At 42.4% G+C, this 27,054-nt stretch overlaps 2 protein-coding genes across 2 annotated transcripts in view; both read left to right on the forward strand.

Moving 5' to 3' along the window:
- The first annotated feature begins 984 nt into the window (after positions 1-984).
- pkdccb (protein kinase domain containing, cytoplasmic b) lies at positions 985-10,792 on the forward strand. Its single transcript, XM_086182276.1, has 7 exons — positions 985-1,852; positions 2,726-2,866; positions 4,204-4,475; positions 4,797-4,876; positions 5,163-5,270; positions 9,318-9,494; positions 9,790-10,792. The coding sequence occupies exons 1-7, from the start codon at positions 1,268-1,270 to the stop codon at positions 9,894-9,896; spliced, it is 1,470 nt and encodes a 489-aa protein (XP_086038402.1). The 5' UTR covers positions 985-1,267; the 3' UTR covers positions 9,897-10,792.
- An 8,955-nt stretch (positions 10,793-19,747) lies between these two features.
- Positions 19,748-27,054, forward strand: part of eml1 (EMAP like 1) — a 41,780-nt gene continuing 34,473 nt past the window's right edge. Inside the window, exon 1 of the mRNA XM_086182044.1 lies at positions 19,748-19,897. Coding sequence (XP_086038170.1) covers positions 19,870-19,897 — 28 coding nt within the window. The 5' untranslated portion in view covers positions 19,748-19,869. The remainder of the gene's footprint in view (positions 19,898-27,054) is intronic.

Consider the following 27,054-nt stretch of genomic DNA (forward strand, 5'->3'; position numbering starts at 1 on the left):
CGTGACCTAATAGCGTCAGTGTGTCATGATGTTCAAAATTGATTCCTTCATGTGAATGCTGGGTTGATTAAGTGTGTCATCAGACTAAGAGCGGGACCTCAGAGCTGTGATTTAATGGAGCGAGGATATGGTCTTTCGCAACAGTTCAAAAGCTTTATCCTTTAAAGTTCTTTGAACATGCTTCCATGCTTAAGTTTGGAGTGTTTTGTGCAATTCTATCCTCAGCTTTAACCAAAGCCTGTTATGTTACTGGTGTAGAGTTTCTGAACCGTCTGTGCTGCAGCTGACATGGCTAATGCCTTGTTGACTTCAGCCACTGATTAACTTACAGGGGTTAGCTGCTCACCCTGCACACACACATGCACACAAATATACACTTACAAAAAGCCTGACCCACATGTACCACACCAGACACACATATAATGAGAGGCTGGGGGGGGGGGGGGGGATGTTGGCTTGTGGCTGCTACTGAGGTGACAGCCATGGTAATTTCCGGAGGCAGATCTCTGGGCGGTGATGTGAGGGGAAATGCTTCATTACAGCTGCAATGCTGCCTCCAGATCTGGAAGACAAACACAAATGGATTCATGAAAAAAACAAAAAAACGAAAAAAACCAGAGCAGAAATACCACAAGCAGCTGGACGGAAACAAAGAACACGATAGTGTGTTTTTATTTGCAGAATGTAACATATTTTAATTTATTTGACTGTGCTTCTGAGAAGTAATACGTTATTCCTTATGAAGACAAAAGTGTGATCTGCTGCCACCTGCTGGACGGATCGTGAAGGGGACTGTAATAGTCCCATGCAGAAAAAAGAAGTTTAGGATCTAACAGGTGGTTGTTAAACTCTGAACGGCATGATAACCTGACTCCTGTGTGTGATTCAAGTCCAATCAATCAATTTCTCGTTTTAAAGATTAGATAAATGAAAGTATTTTTCCAGTCCGCGATAACAGCCACCATGTTCGAATGCCATGTGTTTGGAGTCTGATTGCAGGGGTGAAATCAGCTGCGGGAGGTGCTTTAACATGCGGATTGAATGACAACATGAGGTCCTGCAAAGTTGTTCAGCGGGTGTAAAGTTACGAGCCGACAGGACACACCTCTAGAGGGAGTTCCCGAGGAGGTGGAAACCAGGAGCTGATCGCTTCTACAGAGAGCCACAAGTTGTTTGACTCGGAGCGAGCGGTGGTCTCTGCCTGCGGCGGCGCGTCTCTCCAGCGGCAGCAGCAGCAGCAGCAGCGGATCCGGGCCACCGGAGCAACATGCCCGCTATGGGCAACTCTTTACGCGCGGCGGCTCTTTTGGCTTTCGTGGTTCTTTCTATTTTGGTGTCACTCTTGATCAGTAGCGTGCAGCAGTTTGGAGCCAGAATCTCGCACTATTCCAATGTAACTGTACCAAGGGATGAGGAGGAGTTTGCTTCACTGCGCGGGGCGTTGAGTTACCAACTCAACCAGAGGCGCAGAGAAATTATTCCTCTTTTACCCGATGAAAGTCGAATTTTTTCTCAGTATGATCAGGCACTTGAACCAACTTTGGATTATAAACTATGGAAGGAGATCACGCATAGCTCCAGGAGAGCGCATATGGATGAGATGGGTTGTGATTCTCTGGTGAACATGCAGGCGGTGGAGGTACTCGGGTCTGGATACACCAAACTGGTTGTCAAAGTGAATCTGGCCGGAGGTCAGCCTGTGGCGTTGAAACTGGTCAATGAGCAGGGCATCGACATGGGGAAGTGTGTGGAGGATTTTAAAGACCCTCAAGGCTGCCGTGAGCTCGTGTCTTACAAGTTGAAGAAAGAAATAGTCTTGTTGCAGAGGCTGCAGCATCCCAACATCATAAAGGTAAAGCGTTCAACTTTGCCCTCCTCTATGTGTTTCCATCCACATGAAATGCATGACTTACTGTCCAAATATCAAAGAACATCATGGAAATATCTGATTTGATTCCAACGAACAGGGACTGAATCGGATTTAAGGGCCTGTGTGCACACATAGTATGAAGTTTCTCTAATTACTCACACAGAAAGACACAGTTTAATCAAGGCTGGATAAAAGTAAAAGAAACTTCAAAACCACGTTGTATAGCTATAAGTAGGAGTACAAAAAGTAACATAAAAATGTCCATATTTCTTTTATTGCCACTGGTCACATTTTCCTTTGTCTCCTGTTCAGTGAAGTGGATGAAAAGCCTGCTTGGCTCCTTAGGACCTTCCCTTCTAATTAAATTAAATTCATTGACCCTCTCCCGACCTTTGGGTCTAGTTTTGCAAGAGCAGACAATGTCCCTCTGTCCCCTCCATTATCCCTGGTTGCATCTTAAACCCCCAGCGCTTATTCACTCAAACCATTACTGCCCAATTTGGGTCTAGTTTTTTTTTTCCTCTCTCTCTTTTTCTTCAGTTTAACAGATGGGTTCGGTTCTCACATCCAGTTGTGCTCTTAAGTCGTGTGACAAGCAGTGTGTCTTAAGGGCTCAATCGCTTAATTTCATAGCACATTCCCCTTTGGCTAATGTGATTTTTCTGTCACAAGTTTGAGCTACGGAGAGAATAAAGCTGGCAGAACACCATGTCCTCTAAATTCACTCAAAACTTGAAGAAACTCATGTCTGATGTCATTTCTCCTTTAGAATTATTTTCGAAATACCGGCATAATAATCTTTGCTCAGGTTCTTTGTATGACCGTGACTAACCACAGTGACTCTTCGCATCGCAGCTCAGAGGTCACTGTGCAGGAGATGCAGGGGCTCAGGAGGGAAGAGAAGGAGAGCGAGGAAGAGTCACGGTCATCCTGGAGCAGGGGAATCCTCTCCAGATGATCCAGCTGCTCCAGAGCCCGTGGGAGGACAGATTCAGGGTAAGCGCTTTAACCACTGCTCCTCTCACATTCTTTCTCTTTCCCACATGATGCATGTGCAGCCCTCACGCTTGACAGATGAGATGAGGGATGAGGGAGGAGGACAACTGAAACTTCTGGAGGTCTGACATCTGTCCCTCAGTGTATTTGATCAGGCCACGGTTGGAATGGAGATGGGTCTGGGAGTTAATCCACAGCAGGCTAGGAATGTCATGTCATCACGCACACACACACACACAGGCACACACACACACACGGATCCCCGCAGTGTAAATTTGGCCTCTGTTGACTCCAACTGTGAGCATACCTGTGTTGCTGGCTGTATGCGTGTTTTGAAAGAGAAGGAGAGAGTGATTGCAAAAGAAAAGCAGTCAGAACATGCACTCTCGTGTTCCTGGATAAGAAGATCTAATAATAAACTCTGCAAGTATCATTTCAGTAATCACTCTACATCAGCTTAATAGGCGTTCGTTGGTAATACCGCCCTGGAGCCACGAGGCCTCTCTCAGTTCCAGCTACGTTGACTCTGTGAAGGCTACAGTAATCCAGGGGTGTTTGGTTTCACCAGCCCCTGTTTTTACAACGCTTTCTATCCTACCAAGTGACGTCCAAGAGACTCCGAGCATTACCTAACACTGTAGCTATGTTTTTAGTGTGACAGGCTCATTTCATGCTCCGTCAGTGCATAGCTAATACCTTTTCATCGCTGTTAGCAGCCTACTTATTTTCTCTTTCTGTTTAATTAGAGGATTTAAAGAGCGCTGTTAAAAAAAATCACTGTCTCAGGAAATAGCTCGTAAATGCGGTTGTTTGAATGTCTTCAAAAGGAGTGGAGCTGTGTTTTTGTAGTTTACCATGTTCAGCTATAGAGCGATTCTCATGTTCTGCTATGTGTTGCCTTTCTAGGAAAAATCAGTTTTGAGGAGCAGGAATTTTTCCAGTTGGACCACCTTTGCAGGTTTTTCGGAAGTTTGAAGGAACCATGTTAAATCCTAATTTCTGTTCAAAAGAATTAGGATTGATTTGTTTGGCATTTTAAATTTTATCAGTGAAAGATCATAAAATTGTGCAGGAATGCAATGAATATAGCCAGAGCCAAAGGTCAGATATCTTAATTGAGAAGTCTGTGGTTCCAAAATTTAACAGAAAAATGTACTGAGCTACAATTAACAATGCCAGCAAGGGGTTCTGACAAAATTATTGATTAAAAAGGAAAGAATTTATCTATTGTTTTACTACCCTTCACTTTGGTTCATGAGAAATTGGTCTTGGAACCTGAGTTACAGGACGAAGTTCGTCAAGCCAGCTTATGAGAGTTTGTCCGATTCCCCCCTCAGGTGTGTCTGGACCTGGTCCGGCTCCTCCACTTCCTGTCCCAGTCTCCCCTTGGCTCTGTGGCCCTGCTGGACTTTCAGCCCAGGCAGTTTGTTACTGTGTCAGGCGAGCTGAAGCTGACAGACCTCGATGATGCCAGCGCGAAGGAAACAGTCTGTCAGACAGATGCTGACTGCTCCCTCCAGTTTCCCCACCGAAATTTCACCCTTCCCTGCTCGGCTCAGGGAGTGTGTGAGGGCTTGAATGAGAAGATGAACATCTACAACGCTTACAGGTAAGAGAAAGTGACGGCCTTACTACACGATGACTGTGTGATTGATGGGCGGATCGTGCTTAAATACAGGTCCAGCTGACACAGAAAATGTTGTCGATCGTAAACACGTGCAGCTGGAAATTTGTGCCGTGATGAATAAATTGGTCGTTTGAGTGGAGAAATGAGTCTTTTCCCTTTTTGAAAACCCTTTTTTTTCCTGACAGCTTTATGGACTGTTTGTTTTGACACGACTGTTCGACAAGTCATGTTCTGTGTGAACTATGCGATGGGGCTTGTCTGTCTCTCTGCCTCTCTGAATGACTTATTTCTGCCTGGATCCAGGTATTTTTTCACCTACCTGCTGCCTCACCAAGCCCCACCCGGCCTCACACACCTGGTAGACCACATCATGAACTCCACAGGTGAGGACGAGAGACGTCTTGACATGACAGGACGATAACTCCCCAAGATCAGAAAGCAAATCATTCCATTATTGTACTTCGTGTAATGACATGCCCTCGTCTAAGTGCTCCATTTAATGAGCTCAACGAGCTGTTTCCTGACATGTAACAAGGTAATGAGCACAAGTTGTTATATGTTGAAATCACATGACTTGGTTTAGACAAGAGAGGAAAAAATAAATCACCTGAGCTGACTGTTACGATGCATCTGGTAACTCACCAGATTTACTGCGTTATGTGTGCCCAGGTGAGCTGAAAGCTGACATCAATCAGACTCTTGAGGCTTTTGAACACATCCTCCACCTCTACAAGTCTGGCCTGCACCTGGACAACATGCCTCCATCAATAATCAAAGGTAAAAGCTGGTGGAATGAAGGGATGCTTTCTTTTTATATAAAGTACAGTAGGCCCTCTTGTGACCTTTTTTTTCCTCTTTGAGGGTGCTTGGTCCGTTTTTGATCCACATTCAGAGACAGTCTACACCTCTGTTTTCACTTTGTATCCATGAAAAAAAAAAAAGAAGGGGGGGGGGGGTTTGGTTGTTTCTGCAGCTCAGGCTGTTTTGACAGGTTTATTAGGCAGCTGGAATGAGAGGACAAAACCAACAAAGTGGGATTAATCCTGCATGTCTCTGGCTCAGAAAGCACAGTCGGTGTTCACTTCAAAAAAAAAAAAGAAACCAGGGTTGGCACACATGGAGCGTGTTGCCTTTCAGTGTAGCCATATATAGGTTTTTTTACAAACTTATGTCTGACTTTAAATAAACGAGAAACAACCCAGTTAATGTTCTGACTCATTTATACCCATATAAAGCCATTTATGTAACCTTTTCATGCCACTTCTGTATTCTCTTAGTATAAACAGTGAAAGTTCTTCCCTTCCCTGTTCAGCTCGCCTCGACTCGGCTGTAACCCCTCCCTCCGCTCCTCTCAGCTCTATGAAATATTAATAACAGAGAGACTGGCTGCGTTCCTGCGGTGAGATTTTCCGTCCCCCCAGATGCTGGACTGTTTATATAGCAGCGCTTTGTGAATTTAATCACAGATTCGGGGTAAAGAGGCCATGGGTGCAGAAGCTAACACCAGGAGGGAATGTTTTAGCTTAACAAGGAGGTGCCATGAGTCAAGCTGGCTGCTGATTGTATGTATGATAAAACCTGCAGATCATGTTTGTGTAGATTATTTTCTGGGTGTAGCTAGAAACTGAGATGTTATTTGGGTGGTGGAGGAAGCTCTTTAAATGCTTTCGGTTTAGTTACGTATAATTTAAAGCGAAGGAGTGCCCATAAATTGTTCTAATTGGATTGCTTTCTATGAGTTGTCTGAGAAGACTGCCGTCAGTCCCGTCTGCCGCGTAAATGTAATGCTACAGTTAGCTTAACTTAGCATGACACCGCAGCAAATGTTTGATTGAACTAAATAAAAACCTAAAATGTAAAACAGCTGGTTGTGCTTTTACCAGGGGTATATTCTCAGCTTTGTATTATCTTTTGTTTGAGTCATGCTTCATTTATTTTTGTTTTGTTTTGTTTGGGTTTTTTTTTTTTGCCCAGTTTCTGATGCTTAGCTCATGCCAAGCTAAGCTAAAGGGTGGCTGGTTCTATTCTTGAATGCTGCATCCAAAACCACATACCATATATTTTTTAACCTCAATATTTTGTGTTCATAAACAGTAGTATTGAGCTCTTCGGATGCATCAGTAGCAGGTTGTCATCCTTGCCAGTTTGAGGCTCGTTACCATGGTAACCCATGCCTATTTCACCTATACTGAGGGAACTTTTGTTGTTGTTCGCCATATTCTCATCACTGCTGCATTGCCTTGTGGGACACATCTACCAGCATAGTTTCCAGTGCTGGCAAACATCTATTATTGATTATTGGTTGCATACTAAAATTTTGGACAGGCTATAACATCCTACGTACTCTTTCAGCATGATATTTGGCATGTTAGAATTGCTATATATATATATTTTTTATAAAAGGTAGAATAATCCAAGCATAATTAGGCTTAATTGGTACATAACTCTCGATAGAATATTTCACTTTTAGCATTTGTTTTTTTAGGATTGAACATGTTTATTAGCTTCAGATAAACTAGTCAGCGGGTGTCATTAAAACTTCAGGACATAGCCAAGCTAGCAGTTTTGTCACTTTATGGCAAATTAAACAACATCTAACCACTGAAAAAAATGAAAGTATGTAGCAGCGAAATGGAAGATATGTAGCAATTTTCTTACATCTGCAAGCGGTTCCAAATTTTTCCCTTTTAAATTATTAAACAATTATAAGAGGAAACATTACCCAACTGGACAATTGCTTTTTTTTCTTTTTTTTTTTTAAAGCACATGGGCTCATTAACAAGAGAGGAGGGGGAAAAATCAACAATTGAAGCCAAAGAAACAACGATGCTAAAAGAAGCCAAGATGATCTCATTGTAATATGTGAATGTGTGCGTGTGAGAGAGAGAGACTCAACAGGTAATAAGTCTTGATTTGAAATTGCTAACAGATGTCGATTCATTGGTTATGTAAATTTTCCACAGCTGAGATCATGTGTGATTTGATGGAGGAGACGAGGTGGTTTCTTGTTGGAGCTTTACATTTAATCATGTTGGAGAAAAGTGAAACTGTTAAAGTGAAACTGGAGAGACAGTCGGTCTCGCTAGGAAAGCTGCTTCCCGCCCGTCGTCCCAAGCACAAAGAGCTTATATTCATATGTCTCTTTCCCCGAAACAGCTGAGGCCAGCCACCCTTTCGCTCCACAACAGGCCTCATTTTTTTTCTCCCCTGAGAAAGATCCTCTAAACACTCCTTCTCCTTGTTCTTTCCTCTTGTACCCAGAAGGCAGATCCTCGTGTCTTTTTCCTCTTAACAATACCCCCCCCCCCCCCAACACACACACACACATACACACACACACACCAGCTCCTGCCATTTAGGAAGGTTAACAGTTTGTAACAGTGCGCCTCCTCCGTACCGACTCACAGATGAGGCTTTTGTCCTGGTCTTGTGTGTGTGTGTGCGGTGTGCGTGCGTGCTTGCGCGCAGGCATATGAGTTGCATGCTTCTTTCTCATGGTTCCTGCTAATGTGGAGCAGATGATTTAAGACGAGACGTCTGACTGAAAGAATTATAATGATGAATGTAACACAAATGTTGAGGAGGGGAGAGGTGGCGTGGAGCAGCGCGCTGTGTGAGAGGTGCTTAAACGTATGTCAAGTGGAGATTTCTCCTCACCATGATAGATTAGATTTAGACAGTTCTGGGTCGGTAAAGCCACTTAACAAATGAATATTATCCTCCGAAAAACATGGCAGCCAGATAATGCAATGCTTCACGTCCATCTTAATTTTTTTATGTGCTGAAGCCAAATTTATGAAATATTGTGCACTAACACGTGTTCTTTTGGTTAAAGAAAACCATATAAAACATGGTTTGTCAGCGATGTAGGGCTACAATTTCATCATTTGATTTCACTGATTATTGCAGTTACTTTCACAATTAATAAAAGGATTGGGAAAACACTCCTCGTAATTCTAAGGTGACATATTCAAACGGTTTCTTTTGTCCGTCCAACAGCCCAAAACGCAAAAACTTTTCATTTTCTCTCATAAATGACAACATAAATGACACAAAACTGGCATATCCTGATATTCAGGAGCCCAGAAGCATCAAATGTTTGACATTTGTGCTTGGAAGAAAAAAAAAAAGACTAAAACAATTAACTGATTATTAAAATAATTGGCTTTTTTTTTTTTTCCAAACTAGAATTCAGGTTTAGGAACAATCAATCAGATCACATCCTGTTCTGATGATCTCATCACCTTGACCAGGGAAAACGCTACATCCTCCCTCAACTCTATTTGGATTAGTTTTTAAAGGTTTTTTTGTCATGACAACACAACCTCCTCTAGTTAAAGGAGGCAGGTGAGCCCCTGTATTTTTATTTTCTTCAAATTAAATTAAATTGCAGCGCCCCTGTTGATCGTAACTGAGAAACATGCCCGCGAGTGCTAAACGCTGTTGCTCACTAATGTGTTTCTAATAAACATTGGGACTCTTAACATGCGTTGCTACATAGACATTACTAGTTTGTCGGGTCGCTGCTGTTTTTGGAATTTTCATGGGATTTGTTTAGAAAAAAAACAGACTATCACCAAGGTTTAAACAGAAGGGGTCATTTTAAACAGCTAAATTAATTTGACATTCATCTTTAAACCTGTTAATCATCAGTTCAATTGATGTTTCACTGGAGAAGACACCGAATCATTAACCTCTTTGATGCTCTGTATTCTCTTCATTCTGCACTCCGCTGTATCCGAACCATATGTCCATCTTCTCAGAGAACACTTCAAAATCCTTCATTAGCCTTGTGTATTGAAGTGGTGCCTCCTCTGCTTTCAGATTACACCGTGATGAGAGGTATGGCGACCTCTGGGAACGTGGAGTACCGCTGCTGGCCCTCCTACAGCCAGCAGGGCTGCGTGCTGTCGGTCCACAGCGCTAGAGAAGCAGCACACGTCTGCAACTCCCACTCTCAGTGCACCAGCTTCAGTCTGACCGGTCAGAAAACATGGACAGGTTGGTAAAACCACAAATAAACTCCATCTCCTCTGTTCTGACGCTTTTTTATATCAAGATACTTGATCTCGTACATGGATTCCCAGCCCACATCAAACCTTAACAATACTCTTTAATTATCTCATATGGCTACCCACAAATTCAGCCTGACTGCCAAGCAAACATACACACACAGTTCCTATAAAGTCTAAATGTATGAAGCAATTGAGAAGATCAAGACCGAGCATGTTCCTCGTTAGCGCTCCTGTCGTGTTCAGCATGATTCTGTACATCTCATCTGTGTGGCCGCTTGCAGGTCGCCTCCTGGCCTCCTTCAGGAGCAGCTTCAGTCACCTGGTGCCCGATGGGACATCCGAGGTATACGTGAAGAAAACCAAAGCTCTTGAAAATTCCACAGCGTGACACGAGGAACAGACCGGTCAAGCTGGATGTAGTACGGAGTGGGACGAAACATGATACTGCCGGTGATGTGAAGCAATGCAAAATGTTGCGCTTAAGATGTGTCCTCCTCTGGAACATGTATGAATGTGGCTTGGCCTTGTGGATTTGCAGGAGGAACGTAGAGACTGAGCCGAGGAGGCGTTTGAAGTGAGGCGAGTGAATGTGATGTATTTATAGGGCTTCTGCTCAGTGACTGTTTGATCTGTCTGCCAGCTCACTGCCTCTGCCAACTACTATTTAAAGGGATTTCCCTTCAGGTACAATTAAGGAGGGAGAGCCTTGTGCTCTCGACATGTTTTTTTTTTCTACCTTGTCTTCGTTTGCCATGTGCTGGCTTCTCTTGTGAGGCTGGGGTCCCCAAAGTAGGAGTTTTAAGCCAAAGAGGTAATAAGAACAGTCGATGCAGCTCAGCGTTGGAAGCCTGAGGAGGAGAAAAGAAAACAAGCTCTTATACAAATACACTTTGATGTCACGGCTCCGAGGTTGTGACTGTTTTTTCATGGTTCCCTGGCTTAGCTGCGCTGTGCTATAAGATGGCAACAAGCATGTAAGCATTTACACATCAGCATTGAGCAAGAGATGATTAAAACCATTCCATAGCAGTCTGTTCTTTTGTCAACTTAGCTAATAGCGTTTAGTGCTTTTTTTAAATATTGATCAAATGTAATTGTTCTTACATGATTGTGCATTATAGTTTATGTGCACCTTGTGGGTGAAAACCTTTATTTTCAATGAAAAATTATTCACATTTTATATTTCACTTATTGTAAATGTACAGTTTTGCAAATTGCTATTTTATAAATGTTTCTACTTTTATTACTGTTGTGGTGATTTGCATTTTTTTTGTATTAAGTGTAGCTATAACTAGCCTGTTTTTTTTTTCTTCCTCATTTGCACCTCTGTGTGTGTATCTGTGGGGGATGTGAAACTAGTCTATAGTGATTTGGGTTTTTGTGTGTGTGTGTGTGTGTGCGCGTGTGTGTGTGTGTTTAAGTCCTTTATCTGCTCACGTGCCCCCACAACTACAATCTGTAGCCCATTTGAATGGGTGAGACTGCAGACCTATGGAGCTCCGCAGAGTTTGCACAATACCGGAGGAATGCATTCAAATGCTGTGCCATGCTGAGCTCATTATGAGCCTTAATTAATACATGTAAATGAGCTTACTTACTGGCTCTTTCTCATGGGGAGAGAGGGGGCATTACTAGGAGACAAAGGCAGCCATCAGGACAATCAGCCCAATCTGTGGTTTGCACACGAATGGGCCTGCCAGGAGCAGCCCGGGAGGTTGAGATAAGGCCAGGCTGTGAGGTCCAGACTTGTAGCATCATCAGCTTGATCAGTCACTGGCGGGTGAGAAAGCTCAGACCAAATACCTGTAATGTCTTCTTGACAGAAGCCAGAAACCTTTGCCTTCCCTTATATGTTTGTAATAATCTAGCTGTTGAAAAGCAGTTGTAATTAAGTGGAAGGAAAAATGAGCAAATGTCTTTGAATGCGGTTACTTTCTTAGCATTAAACCACACCACTCCCACTAACGTGAGAGGGCATGTCCTGTCCACAAATGACACTTTTATGGCTGAGACATGGGGAGAGCCTCAGGGTCCTCTTTGCCGTCAGTTGGCCCCTTGTTGTCTGGACAAAGCTGGCTGATTAGAGTCTGATTATTGAGATAAGGAGTCTAAGTAAGATTAGATAAAGCCAAAACCAACTCACTGGACCAATGCAGCAAGAGGGACTGGAATGACTGGTTGCATTGTACAGAAATAATCCCTTTAAGGAATGTGTGTTTTATCCTTGCCACAGTAAACACAGCTGACCTAAAATCTGACTAAAACAACAACAGATAGCAACAAAAACACGACCACAAAAATCAAGATGAGTTTTTTGAATTTTGTGGTTTTCTGGTTTGTTTTGTATATTCCTGAGATACGACAATCAAGATGATTATAAATGACTGAACAAGATTAATGAATGGTATACAATTTTGGTAAATGTATTCTTTTCTTTTCCTCATCATACAAAGTTGTAGTTGAGAACACTGAGACCATTCTTGAGTTTTTTTGGTCCGTGTGTTACTGTGCTAACTAGCTAGCTAGGTTAGTTTAACTTATCATAAGGGCAGGAAAGAGTTAGCTTAGCTTTCTCCTGAAATGGAACTTGCCTCACAGAACCTCTAAAGCTCGATAGAAGTGGGAAAAACCTGGATTTAATACCACAACTTGGTATTTTACTATTTTCTCCAGAATAAATGTGATTTGGGTTCACCAGTTTGCACTCAGAGTACCGGTAAGTGGATTTTTAAATTTTTGGGAGAGCCATGTTAGCTTCTTGCTAGCTATGTCTGAAATGTTGTATTGAATCTGATATGTGAACAGTATTTTTCTCTTCTTTTTTTTTTTGGTCGCCTGACTTCAAAAAGGTTGACTCAACATGATGTCATTTGGACTCAAAATTTTGAATGTTTTTAAAAGTTAATTTTAGTTAGACAAGCACAATAAAAGGGCTTTCTCTAATATCATGTCCTTCCCCCAAAATTTCGGACTATCTTTTTAAACGTCAGTTAACCTGGTCATTTAACTTTTGACCTCGCCAAAAAAAAGATGAAAATGCATTTTGGTTTTTTTGGTTTTTCCAGTGATAAGCTTTGATTTATAGAACCATACAGAGGAGGCTCATCCTCCCTGTTAGGTCAGACAAGAAAATGTCTGGCTGGTGTGTCTTGGCTCTTCTTGTGACTGAACGAATGGATGATCTGGCTTTGTTTTGAAGCTTCCACATGTTTCATATTCAGATGCATGACAAATGGTGAATACAATCTATTCACAACATTTCAGAACGTTGAGCTTCATGTTCAGGTTTACTAGAAAGCCTTAGGTTGGTGAATCAGGATGACATTCTGGGATTGTTTCGAGAAAGTTTTCACATAGTTTTTGTATTCTCAGTTGAGTCTGAGAGTATTCCCTTTCTTCCCCACAGACTGTTTATTTAGTTGTGGAGGTTTAAAGGTTGAGCTACTCTAAGCCCCATTTTTGTTTGTTTTGCTAGGAAAGTCACTTTTTGTTTTACATGGTAGTGAAACATTTAAAAGGATCATGTAGTATCGCTGATCTCGTGTCGATGTGTGGCACAGTGTTCCTCTGTTTTTAACCATGTAATTGACAACTACGTCCTTTTTAAATGGTTCAAGGAGTGAAAGGGGGAGGAGAAAGTTGTTTTTTTTTTCTTTTTTTTTTTACTCAGCTCCATACCCCTCTATTTCTGTTTTTTTAAGTTTCCAGTTTCACCCGACTTGTTTCCGTCGGGTTTTATTCATGACCTCCATCTGGAAATAATATATGTTCATGAAAACAAGCCATCAGCAATTTTAGGGAAGAGTTGTGTGTGTGTGTGTGTGTGTGTGTGTGTGTGTGTGTGTGTGTGTGTGTGTGTGTGTGTGTGTGTGTTGGGAGGGGACATAACGGCCTCTTATGTGGGGTTCAGGCGGCTCCACCAATGTAACATTGTTAGTCAAGTGAAAAAGGCGTCTATGACTAAGCTAAGCCTCCAACATCCTCTCTTAAAATCCTGGTGCAATGCATCTGTGGTCTGGCTAAAGTCTTTGAATCAAATGCAAAGTTAGTCATCAAATGTTGGAAACCGCAGCTGCAGGGAAAAATTACGTGTCAGACAGTTCTCTGGCAAAAGGTTTGACCTTGGCTCAGCCTAAAAATATGCATTAACTCAATGAATGCCTGCATAGTTCTGTAGGAAAGAAGATCTGGCTTGTGTTGAAGTTGCTTGCAGGAGCGTATACAGCCTGTGACGGAGAGATAGAGCAGATATTCAGGCTCACAGAACCACCCCTGTGTGTCTGCCGCCTTGGCTGTGCTACACTGGCCGGTCACACCTGAGAGCCTCAGAAGAGTAGCCAGACATTTAGCCGGTCTGTCCAGAGTACAGAGGCTTCTTAGTGCGGAGGTCACTGTCTGTATATCTAACCAACTATTTGTCAGTCTGCCTGTCTGCCCGGAGCCGATACAATCTCTTTTAAAGCCATAATGGCTTTAGCAGGCCCTGAAGGAGAGACCAAGTAGGTGTGTGTGAGGGGAGGTTTTCATTTCTGGCTGTCTGCATTTAGGGGGGTGGGGTGGAGTGTCTGGATCATGTTTTAAAGGCCCTGAAGTTAACCCCAGTCAAAGGGTTTATGCCTGCCACTAAAGCCACAGAGAAAGGTGTAATGGCACAGCGTTGTATCCAATGACATCTCAGTGGACCCACTGCATAGCAAAGCTGATTAGCAGAGTGTCTAAGGAGAGCACTGTAATAAATGCAGGTACTTTCCGAAACAAAGCGAGAGCACAAAAGCCTGAAAATGGCGCACTTCTGGGTTTAGTCTTCACTACATGTGTTATTGCAAAACGTTTTAGTCATGAGATCCCCATATGTTCTGCTGCCTCGCATTCCCTTACACTACATCACAGCAGTAGTCTGGATCATTTTTCTTTTGAAGCGCCCCCTCTCACCCCCCCCCCCCCCCCACCAGTCCATCCATCATATGGGGACTGTGGAACCTCCTTTCACCACACCCGTCCTCCTCTGCTCTGACACAGCCTTCCCCTCCATTTGGAAGGCTCGTTCCGGCCGAAATCTCTAGATAGCTTTACTATTAATTTAGGCCTCCGCCACTGCTGATAAATGTTTCCATTTCATACATAATTCAAACCTTCCATCAGTGTCCACCTCCTGCCAGTCTTCCACCTCTCCTTTCTTCTTCCAAGTCACAGCCCACAACTTCTGTGAAGCATCTGGAGTTTCCCCCGTCTTTCAACTGGCTGAGACCTGAGGGCAGGACTGTTGAGGATCAGGGATTGTAGTGTGTGTGTGTGTGTGTGTGTGTGTGTGTGTGTGTGTGTGTGTGTGTGTGTGTGTGTGTGTGTGTGTGTGTGTGTGTGTGTGCGTGTGCCTTGGTGCCTACCGCTGCTGCTGTTCAAATCAAAGTGCCTGCCTTTTGTTGCATGCTCTGGAATCCCCTCCGTCACACCTCGGCCGTTTCTCAGTGGGGGTGGGGGGGGGGGGGGTTGCCCCCAGCCAGAGGGAGACTTCCTCATCTACAGTTAATTTACTAGGAATACATCCTGTGACCCCCCTCTGAGTTACAGAATTATACACAAAGAGTATGAAGCTCTTTTGATTTAATAAGATTTCACAATGTCTTCAAACACAGGTTTTGTCATTATCAGCACATAACGCTTATCGTTTTACATCAACAGTTACATTAAAAATCACATAATCCAATCAATTATTTCACTAGAGACAATTTTTTAAAATGTTTTGTATGACGGGTATGAAGTTTGAGGTTTTAAGGCAAGAATAGAACAGGATAAACCACCTTTTGATTTATTTACTTTTTATTTGATTAAGATAACTTTTTAAAATTTGTATTTCATTGAGATAACTCAATCTGACGTCTGATAGAGAATCCACCAGTGTCTTGTCATCCCCTGTGGAATGGGCATGACAAAAATTATCCTAATGACTCACTATAAATGAAATTGTTTGCATTCTCCCTCTGTCTCCCTCTCACTCTCTCTATTTAGCACAATGAAGTTTAGCTTCAACAGCCTGATGCAGGTTGTTAAACCTGTGGAAAGCTGCAACTGTGCTCTTTGCCACAAGTCCCCAATTAGGGTTCTGCCCACACAGCCATAAAACAGTTAGTGGAATCATTCGGAGGCTGTTAGATTTAACACTATTAAGAGTTCATTAGTACCTGGACACACAAGGGCTGCTGCCACGGGAGGATCATTAACATAGAGCCATTAAATAGGCCCTTTCTCTCATATTAATTAAGGCCCCTTTGGCCGTCACCTGTAAAACCTCAATGGGAATATAGGTTTTATTTTATACATGCACATTTTATTTTACTCTTCTATGTTGGATGCTGTTTGAAGTAGAGTAGTTAAGTTAACAGGACTTTTAATTTTAAACTGCAGGTTTAAACTTTAAAATGCACCCAATCTTTTAACAGATGAACAACCATGTGTGCAGGCTGAGAAGTGTCACCTGGATGGAAATGGAGTATACACAGGAAAATAATAATCATTTGATATAGACTGACATGATGATGATAAAACTAATAATTGTCTTCTGTGTGTAATGGTTTTAGCAATACTACCTTATTTACATGCATTTTATATTAAAACACCAATTGTTCGCAACACGAAAAACATTGCAGATTAATAGAAAAAAGCTTTTTGAATAACAGTTTGCCTGATGACAACAGCAAGAGACCAGATTAAAACTGGTACAGCAGATACGTTGATGGTCTCATGGGCAAGCGGATGTGAACTGAGGAAAGGTGCAGCAGCAGGAGCAGCAGCCGCTTGTAGCGTGAGACCCGAGCTGGTGTAAATAGAGCTTGACTGGCACAGGGGAGGGGAGAGAAAGAAAAACATCTTGGTTGAATGAGCGTGAGGTTTAGCTGGAGGTCGACTCAGCAAGGAGAGAGAGAATAACTCCAGACAACGTATCAGTCAGGTCCACTTCTTCTTGATTTAAGGACGTAAATTATAGTCCGTAGCTAAATAACAAACTGTTCTATTCATATTTTTTTTTATTTCATAATGTTGATAGTTGATCATGGACACCTAAATAAAGCTACTTGTTTTTTTTTAAGAAAATTTGATGTTTTTATAGCAGTGTGTGACTGTAACAGTTGATGGTTCTAACACTTTAATCACTATTGTAGCATCGCAGAAACTCATATTAAGTTTTTTATTCGAATAAATTATGTTTTACTTGTGTTATATTTATATGCTGATCACGTTGTTCTGTACTACTGTGCCAGTTTGGTTAAATTATAATAACCCCAATCCCATTCAGAATGTTAAAATGTTCAAAAATTCAGATCGTAACTCTTCATAGAACGTCCTATATATTTAGCATTATGTGTATTATTATTATCACAAACACATTTCGATAGTTGGCTTCATGATAGGCTCAGTTTGAAATGCCAGCATCGTTAAATGTTGCACTTCGTTATTCATAAATCATCTTCTTTTTCATGCACTCTCAATTGCGAGCGTAATGTTTCATAATGTTCTAATACCACTGTTTGATCGTAAATTAATTAGGAACAGTTGCAGCAAGACTGTCAAAGAATAATTGCAGACAATCGTCCCACTGGTGTAGTCAAGTCAAGTCAATTTTATTTGTGTGGCGCCAAATTACAACAAAAGATATCTCATGACACTTTACAAGAATAGCAGGTCTAGCGCCACACTCCTTCAATGGATTTACACCCAACAATTCGCCATGATTGTGAATGGTTGTCTGTCTCTATGGGTTGGCCCTGCGATGGGTTGGTGACCTGTCCAGGGTGAACCCCTCCTCATGCCTAAAGGCTGCAGCGATAGGCTCCAGCCCCCCTGTGACCCTTAACAGGATAAGAGGTAGAAAATGGATGGATGGAGTGACAGCTTGAGCCCCCTCAGGTCTGTATCCTCCTCCAGCTGCGTCTTCAGTCAGGGATCTGGGAAGTGGGAAAGCACAAAGGCTCCAGAGAAGATGATGAGTTAACACATATGAGTATAGGAGGACAAAGAGGAGGAGAGAGAAGCCCAGTGCACCACAGGACATCCCCTGGCAGTCTAAAACTATAGCAGCATATCTAAGGGCTAGCCTTAGCCAGACCTAAATATAAGCCTGATCAAAAAGGAAGGTCTTAAGTCTGCTCTTAAATGTAGAGAGCTTGTCTGCATCCCGGACTGAAACCAGGAGACGGTTCCACAGGAGGGGAACCTGATAGCTGAATGTTCTGGCTCCCATTCTACTTTTAGAGACTCTAAGGACCACAACCAGCCCTGCATCCTGGGAGCGAAGGGTTGGAGCTGTATAACAGGGGACTATGAGTTCTGTCAGAAATGAAGGTGCCTGACTGTTGAGGGCATTTTATGTTAGAAGAAGAATTCTGAATTCTATTCTGAGTTTAACAGGGAGCCACGGCAGAGAAGCCAGTACAGGAGAGACATGGTCTCTTCTACCAGTTCTAGTCAACACGCGGGCAGCAGCATTTTGGACCAGCTGGAGATTCTTTAGGGACTTATTAGTTCAGCCTGATAGGAGGGAACTGCAGTAATCCAGCCTGGAATTAACAAAAGCATGGAATAGTTTTTCTGCATCTTTTTTGAGATGGGATGTGCCTGATCTTAGAGATGTTACGTAGATGAAGAAGCAGTCCTGGAGATTTGCTTTAATGTGGGAGTTAAAGGGCAGATCCTGATCCAAGAGAACTCCTAGGTTCCTTACGGTAGTACTGGGGGCCAGGGGGGATGCCATCCAGGGTACTTATCTCATTACATAAGGTGTTCCTAAGGTGTTTTGGGCCCAGCAGAATAACTTCAGTTTAATAAAAGTTTGCAGGTCATCCATGTTTATATGTCCTTTAGACAGGCCTTCAGTTTAGTCAGCTGATTTGTTTCTTGTGGATGCATTGATAAGTACAGCTGTGTGTCATCTGCATAACACTTTCTGTTAGTCAGAGTAAGAGGGGTCAAGAGGTCTTGGTGGGGTGAAGGTTTGGGCGATGTTTGCAAAAGGGCCCTGAAGCTCTTCAAACTCTGCTCTGCAAACAAGGCTTGGAGATCAAACATCAAAGCTGGTCCCGGTGTGAAGGGTGGGCTGCCATCTCGGGTTAGAGGGGAGGACAGGTCTGGAGGCCAGATAACGGTGCAGGAAACCCTCCTACTCAAATCACAAGATAACCTCGGTCCTCAACTCTTAAAATCCTCACCTCTCTAACTCTTTTGTTGCTGGACACGCAGACCATCTGACCCCACTTAGTCACATGCTGGACGATAATCCTCTCAGTCAAGTGACAAAGCGTCAGCTGAGTAAGCTGAAAAGTCATTCAAGAGAACTGGTGTATGGAGGGGTTAGCGGTGGGTTTAGTCAAAGCTGCACAATGTTCTGAGGAGCCTTTATGCTCACAAGTGGGCCGCTAATCTTCTCAGAAGTATGAAGTCCGGGGCAACCACTTTTCTTTGTCTCCTCTTTTATAAGAGACTGTAGGAAAAGAGACATCTCAGCTGTGATCTTTTATTCTTCAATTTCTCCACCTTTCCCTTTCACTGTTTTCCACTGTTCTTTTTTTCTCTTCCACTGTACCAAAGATATAACTTTTTTTCTGCCTGTGTTTGGTAGTCTTTGGCAGCGCTTAACAACTCCTAACCACGGCTTCTGGTTTATTTATTAGAAATTAAACAAAAACTTAGACTATTTGTCAAAATGTCAGATTTAATTCAGAGTCTCTCAGTTTTGGATTTTTTATTTTTTTTTAATTTGGTTAATCCAGGCCACCTGAAGGCCTGAGGGAGCTACTCTTCAATGAGATGCTAGCGCCCCTTACAGGACACACAAGCTACTACTTCCAAATATATTCTGAAGCTTTAGTGACGGGTGTAAGCTAAACTGTCCTCACAGGAAAAGAGTTTTTTGTTATAGTCATTTTTTTGTACTAAAACAAGATTTGCTGAATATCTAATCCAGTTTTTCAGCAGAGAGCCTCTTAATGTGCCACAGGTTTTGTTGATTTACTTTTAACAGTGAGGTATGTGATGAGGATATATGAGAAAGTCTCATATCTCCAACAGCCTGTCGTATCTAAGGGAAACTGTATCCCAAGGGAGGACTGTTGGTTACAAATTTACTGTCCAATAGCTTTGTGTATGCTCGTTTGATTGGCACGTCCACTGACCACTGCTGAGATTGTTGAGAGAGAGAGAGAGAAAAAGAGAGAGAGAGAAAGAGAGAGGGGGCATTGGAAGTAAAGTAAGAGCGTTAAACAGAGGGAAGCTGTCACAAAAGCAAAGAGTTTGACTGGAGATACAAAAAATAAGGAAAGGTCACAGTCAAGAGGGCTGCAGTAAGTCAGCTTAGAAGAGAAGACCCTGCCATGTCTGACTGTGAGGGGCTACCTACGGGTAAGACAACACAGTCTGCATGACTCTTTGTTTGTGTGCACACATGTTCATTGACTCCAGACATACGAGGTGTGTATCTGTGTTTCTGTAAACTGTTTAGAGTTCTGCAAGTTTTCTGTCATTGTGTAAGAGCTTGTGTGTGTGTGTGTGTGTGTGTGTGTGTGTGTGTGTGTGTGTGTGTGTGTGTGTGTGTGTGTGTGTGTGTTGTGTATATGAGGGAGGGGCTGGTTTCTTGGCCCACCCTGTTTTAGTCTCTATTGGGACATCTCACCCAGCACCCATTCAGCTGCAAAGAGGAGCTGAGTAAGTTTGGGCCCTTATATGGAAACTTGGAGTGAGTTATGGAGAAAGACTTGGCAGATGTTTTAATCAGAGATATGAAGCAAAGGCAGCAGAGAAAGGAAAGGAAGTAAAAGCTACAGATGTTCTTCGCATCAGTCTCCGTGAGAAGGAGTGGTGCTGCACGACACTTGCTATGTAGGGCTATGTAAGGTAGAAAGTTTACAGGCAGGTGTTTATGTGTGTTTAAGTGTGTAGCAGTCAGGCCTGAGTGAAAGGTAATTTCCCACAAGCTGACAGGCGAGCTGAAGTTCTACAACTACCACCACTACCACCAACTACCCTGGCTGACGTATAAACAATCATATATAAATAGAAGCCTCCCCTTTGCCTTGCTCCTACAATCACTCAACCCCCTCACTCATGCTCTTACTCCCTCCCTTTATCTCATCCATCTCCGTGCCTGTTTATCTTAGTTTTTCCTGTTTATCTCAACGATCTCCTTTCCTTCCTCTCTGGCCCAGTCCAGGCGTGATTCGCACTAACTCAAGGTGACTCAGCATTATGAAAACTTTTAGTTATTTCAACCGCAGCCTTGGCAACAACTGCTGAGATTATGATCGGTAGCTGACCAACCCCCTGACCACACCTCCATTATCATATCAAGCTATTCCCTAATGCAATTGCCGAGAAAATTCAATCAAAATCACTTCTTTTTGATACTGGAGCTTCTTTGGCTTCTGTTGTTGCAACGATCTTTCTGGCATTTTTCTAGACTGCAGTATTATTCTCAGCTGTGCTGTTTGACAACATGTTTGGCCTATATTCTGTAACTAGGTAGTGTGGTTATTTCTTGAAACTGTGTCACTGTTGTAGTGAGTAAAATATGAAAAAATGCAGACCAATTATCAAACCTGTAGGGAAATTGTAGTATGGCAGTAGTCAAAATACACATCAGTGAACAACATGAGGAACTTAAATAGGAAGATTAGAAAATAGAAACATTGTCTTGTATTTAAATTGCAAAATAATAGGCGATTATTGGTTCAACTTTACAGTGAATCTATCTAAACTGTATATACTTAGTCATTTGTAATCCTCTCTAGAATTTAATAGAAAGTGTTTGGCTTAACCGGTGCTTCTCTAAATAACAGATGGTTGGGTGCAAAGATGGGGATGTAATCAAAGATCCACAAGGGATCAGTGGGACTGAAGCATTTGGCTATGAAGGGAAGGATGTGTTTGTAGGAATAAACTGGCCTCATTGAGAGTCAAATATTGGGATTGTATTCTCAGTAAACATCCCCCCAGATGAAGGTATGGAACTGTAACGAATCTTAATTATGTCAAAACTGTAAACACCTCTTATAACAAGAATGTCAGTGGTAATATTTGTGATTAATGAAAGCAGATTATCTCAATAGCTGGTTTAATAATTCAACAGAGACAGGATGAAGTCCAGTGCTGACTAGTCTGTTAGAATTTGTTGTTTATGTGCACGCTGTCATTGTCCTAAACTGTAGCATTTCAGGAATTCTCCTGCAGGTGGCAGCATGGGTTCACGTCATGAGTGGTTGCACTAAGCACGTGGGGGGTCATGAGAAGTGGGAAGGTAAATCGGGAAAAGAGGAGGAAGAGATGAGCTGTAAAAGTGGAGGAAATTAGATGCGACAAAGGAAGCGATGGGGGAACAAAAGGGTGAAGTAGGGAGCATGTAGGAGGGAAGGGGGGAGGCTGAGTCGGTGTCTGTCTCCAAGGAGATCACTATGGTGAAAAAATGAGACTCAGCACAAGCTGCTGTGTGTCAGGTAACAGAGATGTATGCAGGTATCAGTGGGTGCTGACAAGGCTTTATCTGACAGCACCCAAATGTCACCGTCTGCAGGTGCACAACTCGCTTGTGTATGCGTATGTGGCTGTGTGTGTGTGTGTGTGTGATAAAATGAGTGTATTCAGAGTTGAAGTGGATGAAGATGGCGTCATGACCTGCTGACGTCACCTCTCCATCTGTGTCCTGAATATGAGGACAAGTAGCTTTGCTGATGTAAAACCGATTCCTCATTACCAAACTGTCTGAAAGAGGTCATTCATCACAGCTTCTAGTGCCGTCACCTGCAGTGTATGTGTGTGCCTCTGTGTGTGTGCTGGGGGGGGGGGGGGGGGGGGGGTGTCAGAAGCTAGACTTAAGACCAGTTAATTGGGGACAAATCTGGGTACCCCACACTGATTTTGTGTCAGGAAATGAATGTAAGTCTATGTAAATACCCTCAAAAATGTGTGCGTGCGTGCGTGCGTGCGTGTGTGTGTGTGTGTGTGTGTGTGTGTGTGTGTGTGTGTGTGTGCGCAGTAGATGCCTGATCCACTGTTCAATGTATTTTAGGTGTTAGTGATCGATGGACTGAGCTGCTCTGACTTTGGTGGAAACATGAGAGGTGAAGCCGAGAAGAGAAGTTATGATGCAGAATAAAGGAATGCAACGTGAAACAGAAGGAGTGTGGGAGGCAAAAGATGATACTGAGTATGATGAGGGATTTTGTTCAGATCAGGTTTGTGTGCATATTTACATGCACACATGAGTGTGTGGGCTTGTGCTGAAAGGGAAAGGTTCCTGGTGGTTCAGGAAATGGGGGAAGGGTGCACATGGATGTTTCAGCAGCCAAGTCAGATGTGATTAATGTTGTCGCTGCTTGAGAGAACACAGAGCCTTGTACACCCCGTGATACACAGCGTGTGTGTGTGTATCCACGCAGTTACACACTTCAACATCACTGTCTGTGTTTCATGCTTTTGATAAGGTGGATTTAGATTTCCTCCTTGGGACAAATGAATCATTTTCACAGCCACGGAGGGTTGACAAAGTGCAATGTCTCCCACTGACCTGCAGGTGAGGTTTCCTGGTTTTAAATGTGGAACATTAGTACATTTCCATGGAGTGTGGCGCCACTTCATTAACATATAGATTAGAGGCAGAAAAATCAGTGAGTTTCATGACCCCACTTGTATTGCATCATTAGTGTGAGGCAGATAGAGGTGTAAAAGGTTGACACAGTAGCAATCAAAGCTGGAGCAACAACCATAACACGATTTGAAATGGTGCCATGATGAATGCGTGTGCGCCGATAGGTATAGCAGGTCTGTGGTCTGCCTGTGGTCCTCTCTGGTAGGGCTGAATCCAGTGATTATTTTCATTATTGATTTGTCAGATTTGAGAGATGCTCATCACAATCTCCCACAGCCCAAAGCGAGAAGCAAATTGCTTCCTTTGTCCGTCAAAAAGTCCAAAACTGTCTAATTTGCCGTCATAAATGACAAAATAAGCAGCAAAACCTTTTATTTAAGGGTCTGGAACCAGAAAATATTTGTTATTTTTGCTTTGAAAAAGACTGAAGTGATCAATTATCAATTAACTCATGCTATTTATTCTTTATAGCTTGTCTATAGTTAGGAGTAATTGATGCGTAGGATTAGGACATCAGCTGAATTTCAGTCCTAAAGCATATTTTGAGAGATATCACTTCTTTGCAGAATTTGAAGGGGAGATTTCCATTTGTAATTACCCAGAAAATATACAGCAGTGTATCATATAACCCAGCAATGTCCACTGACACAGTTAATGTTGCTATGTCAGGTGCAGGTCATGCTTTTTGAGAAAAAATGTAAAATACAAATGATGTTTTCAGGTTCTTTACTGTATCAGTGCTATTTGACCTGTGATGACTGAGTGAACAGAAGCTGGAGCAGGACATGTAAAGCTGCTGCACAGCCTCAGGATTAAAGGAGCTATTTACAGCCCAAAAGCAGCCTCCTCGCCCTACACACCAGAGTGCCTGCTGTCCCTTTTCCTCCAGTCTGTCTTGATGCAGCATCCATGGTGACTTCATTGGGGATTTATCTTCTTTCCTTTAGGCTTCATCCCCCAACACTTTCATCATAATTTGATTGAATCCCATTATTTCCTTTGTGTCCCTTAGCTTTACATCAGGGCTGACTTTGACTGTTTTATGTGAGCGGTTTGAAGGCAGATGAGGCATCAATCATTCATTTTTAAACATTCAGTGCTTTTATAGCAAGGATTTTTATAGCAAGGACACTCAGTGATAGGATAAGAAATGATATTCATATCAAGATCTTCAAAATGCATTACGTTTAAATTAGCAGTATTCATTTGACAAAACAATCACCCTTTTCTCTTATCTTCTTGAATGAGTAAATATGGGTTTCAGTAGCCTTGGAAAGCATTTTTCACTATGTGAGACCATGACCAAAAGACGGCATTACAAACACAAGCGCTGACCCAGTTTTTCTGAATCATAACATTTATCATAGCTGCTTCTTGTTTAGCCCGCAATAGTGAGAGGCTGTGTTTCCTGCCATCGGCCTTCACCATATACCTTCACCAACATATCCCCATTCATCTTTAATGTCCAATCTTTTGAGGCATTTTGGATGAAATATTCTTTTCTTTTTTTTAGAAATTTGGTGTCGCAGATGGCGCATTGAAGTATTGATACATGTTTGGATGATAGATAGTGTCCAATAGAAAGAGTCACTTGTCATCCCCCGCTCTCAGTTCTTTAAGCTAATGATGTCTGACACGACTTGGTTGGGATTTATAATGGAGTGAGTTTATATTGTATGTAGACTGGATGACTGTTCTGATAGGGCTTTATTATAAATGATGTATTTTCAATTATCAGCTGAAAATAAATCATTCCAGAGTTGAGTTTGACACGGCAATGCATTTAAATACTTTACATGATTGCAACTGCAACAACGCTACCATCTGGTAATATTACACCAGATGAAAAAAATTCCTTGACATGGCAGCCTCATAACATTTGAATCAATATACAGTCTTATGTTCAACATTAAAACGAAAACCCGGGCAAACTGATCACACGTGTGTCCTCAGGCGTTGTCCAAATTCAGTGTTTATATGACTCATTAGAGCCCAGGTTGGTTTAATTCACAGAGTAAAGTACCATCCAGTCCAATAACCAGGACAGGCACCCAGATGGTGGCTGGATCATACAGAGGATTGACCTTGTTTCCTGCTCAGCTCTGGATTTGATTGTGTGTAATCTGGCCCACTGACAGACTGACTGATCATCTGAACATAAAAGGAGTGTCAGCAATTTCTTCTCTCTCTCTTTGGGAAGAAAAGAAATGAACGACCTGCTCTATTTGATTCTGACCTTCAAGGTCCTCCTGGAATCCAAAGCTGTAAAAGCACACATAGCAGGGCAGGTGAGAAAACAATGACCAACAGACCAAACGTTCTTGAGGGAGACCCTGAACTTCTTCCAATTATGTTCTGCAATGACAAATATTGTACAAAAGCACACTTTTTATAGACCTTTTGCTCTTTTGAACATTCAAGTACCTTGACAAAATATTGGTTTCCTTTCAGTTTGGTCCCCCAAGGTCTGGTCCTGGGCCTTCATTCTTTTTCAGTTGCAGTAGAATCAGCTAAAGGTATCTGACATATTTGCACATAGTCTTTTCTTTTTAGAGAAGACACCATTCTTTGTAGCATTATTTTTAGATGAAAGTCTAAAATAATCTGAAATAATGCGACCTAACTTTATACTCTTTCACACCAAATTGCACCCGACACAGCAGCCTATGGATATCACAAAGTTATATACATTTCTCTTGCTCTAGCTGATCCAGATTCCAGTAGATTGAACGAATGATACATCAGCCAAATCCAAGGTTAAAGCAATTATCTCCTGATGTTCATCTTCATTGGAAATGAACCCATTGATGAATGTTTTATTGTGAATTATCATCATGGCCATTTGAAAAGAGCTCACGGATTGTGTGGTATTTTTTTGTTCATATAAGTGAGATATCGTCACACTCTGCAGCACAATACTGTTTATTTTGTAGATGTGTATGTGAGAGAGACATGGTTGGTGGAGGAGAAATAAAAGGGGAGGGGATTGTCTGGAGAGGGAGGTGGGCTGGAACAGCAGTGTTTCCACCACCTGCCACCCACTGTGTTCTTAGTGTGGTGCAAGGGCAAACTAAAACCAGACCTACCTCTTTAATCTAGATCCCAAATCTGCAACAGAATGAGATTTACAATAATCTGGAACCCGACAGACAAAACACTAACGTGACTCATACAAAACAAAGGAGTATGTTTACACTTTAGGTTGCCTGCATTAAATTCCCTTCTGCTCCTTAATTGAAACATTAATGCAGATTTCCAAAACAAAAGCAAACACCTTGCCCGTGCATTTCTTCACACTGTCCACGTTGCAATGTGCAAAGGTCAAGATTTATCCTTATCCTTGTTTGAGTGTGTTTTGTAATATCCTTCCTGATTACTGTTGCGATATGTAAATGCAACATTGGTCATAAACAGCACTCTGTTTTGTTCCTTAATCCTGTTTGTTGCAAAGCTTCAATGAACTGCTGCTGGACGTTATTGTGTAGTAATAATAAGAGAATAAAGGGAGTGCAGTGTTTTTCTGGAGGGGGGGGGCCGGTGGTGACGACTGAAAACAAGGAGGCCTTGAACCATGAACGGATCACGAGTCCACTCCTCTACCTTTAGAAAGCAGTTCTTTCATCCTCCTGTTAAAGGTCAAATCTATCCAGGTCACCTTTGAACCAGGAAAGGTTTGACACATGATGCCACATGTACAGAAATATTTTCACACAGGCAGTTTACATCAGGGCTGCCACAACGGCCGTGTCCTTTGAAGGTCTTTCCCTTTCCCTTTCTCTCCCTTTGTTGTCGGTTTGTGATTTAGTAACAAATGAACTAGGCCACAGACACTGTCTACTGATTACTGTTCCATGCAAGCTTGAATTATAAATAATGCAAAGCCCCCCCCCCCGCCTTGCGTGCACATACAGACCCCCAG

Source organism: Aulostomus chinensis, chromosome 17 (genome assembly GCF_037954235.1).
Source record: "Aulostomus chinensis isolate RoL2024-O1b breed Wild chromosome 17, RoL_Achi_v1.0, whole genome shotgun sequence".
Lineage (NCBI taxonomy): Eukaryota > Metazoa > Chordata > Actinopteri > Syngnathiformes > Aulostomidae > Aulostomus > Aulostomus chinensis.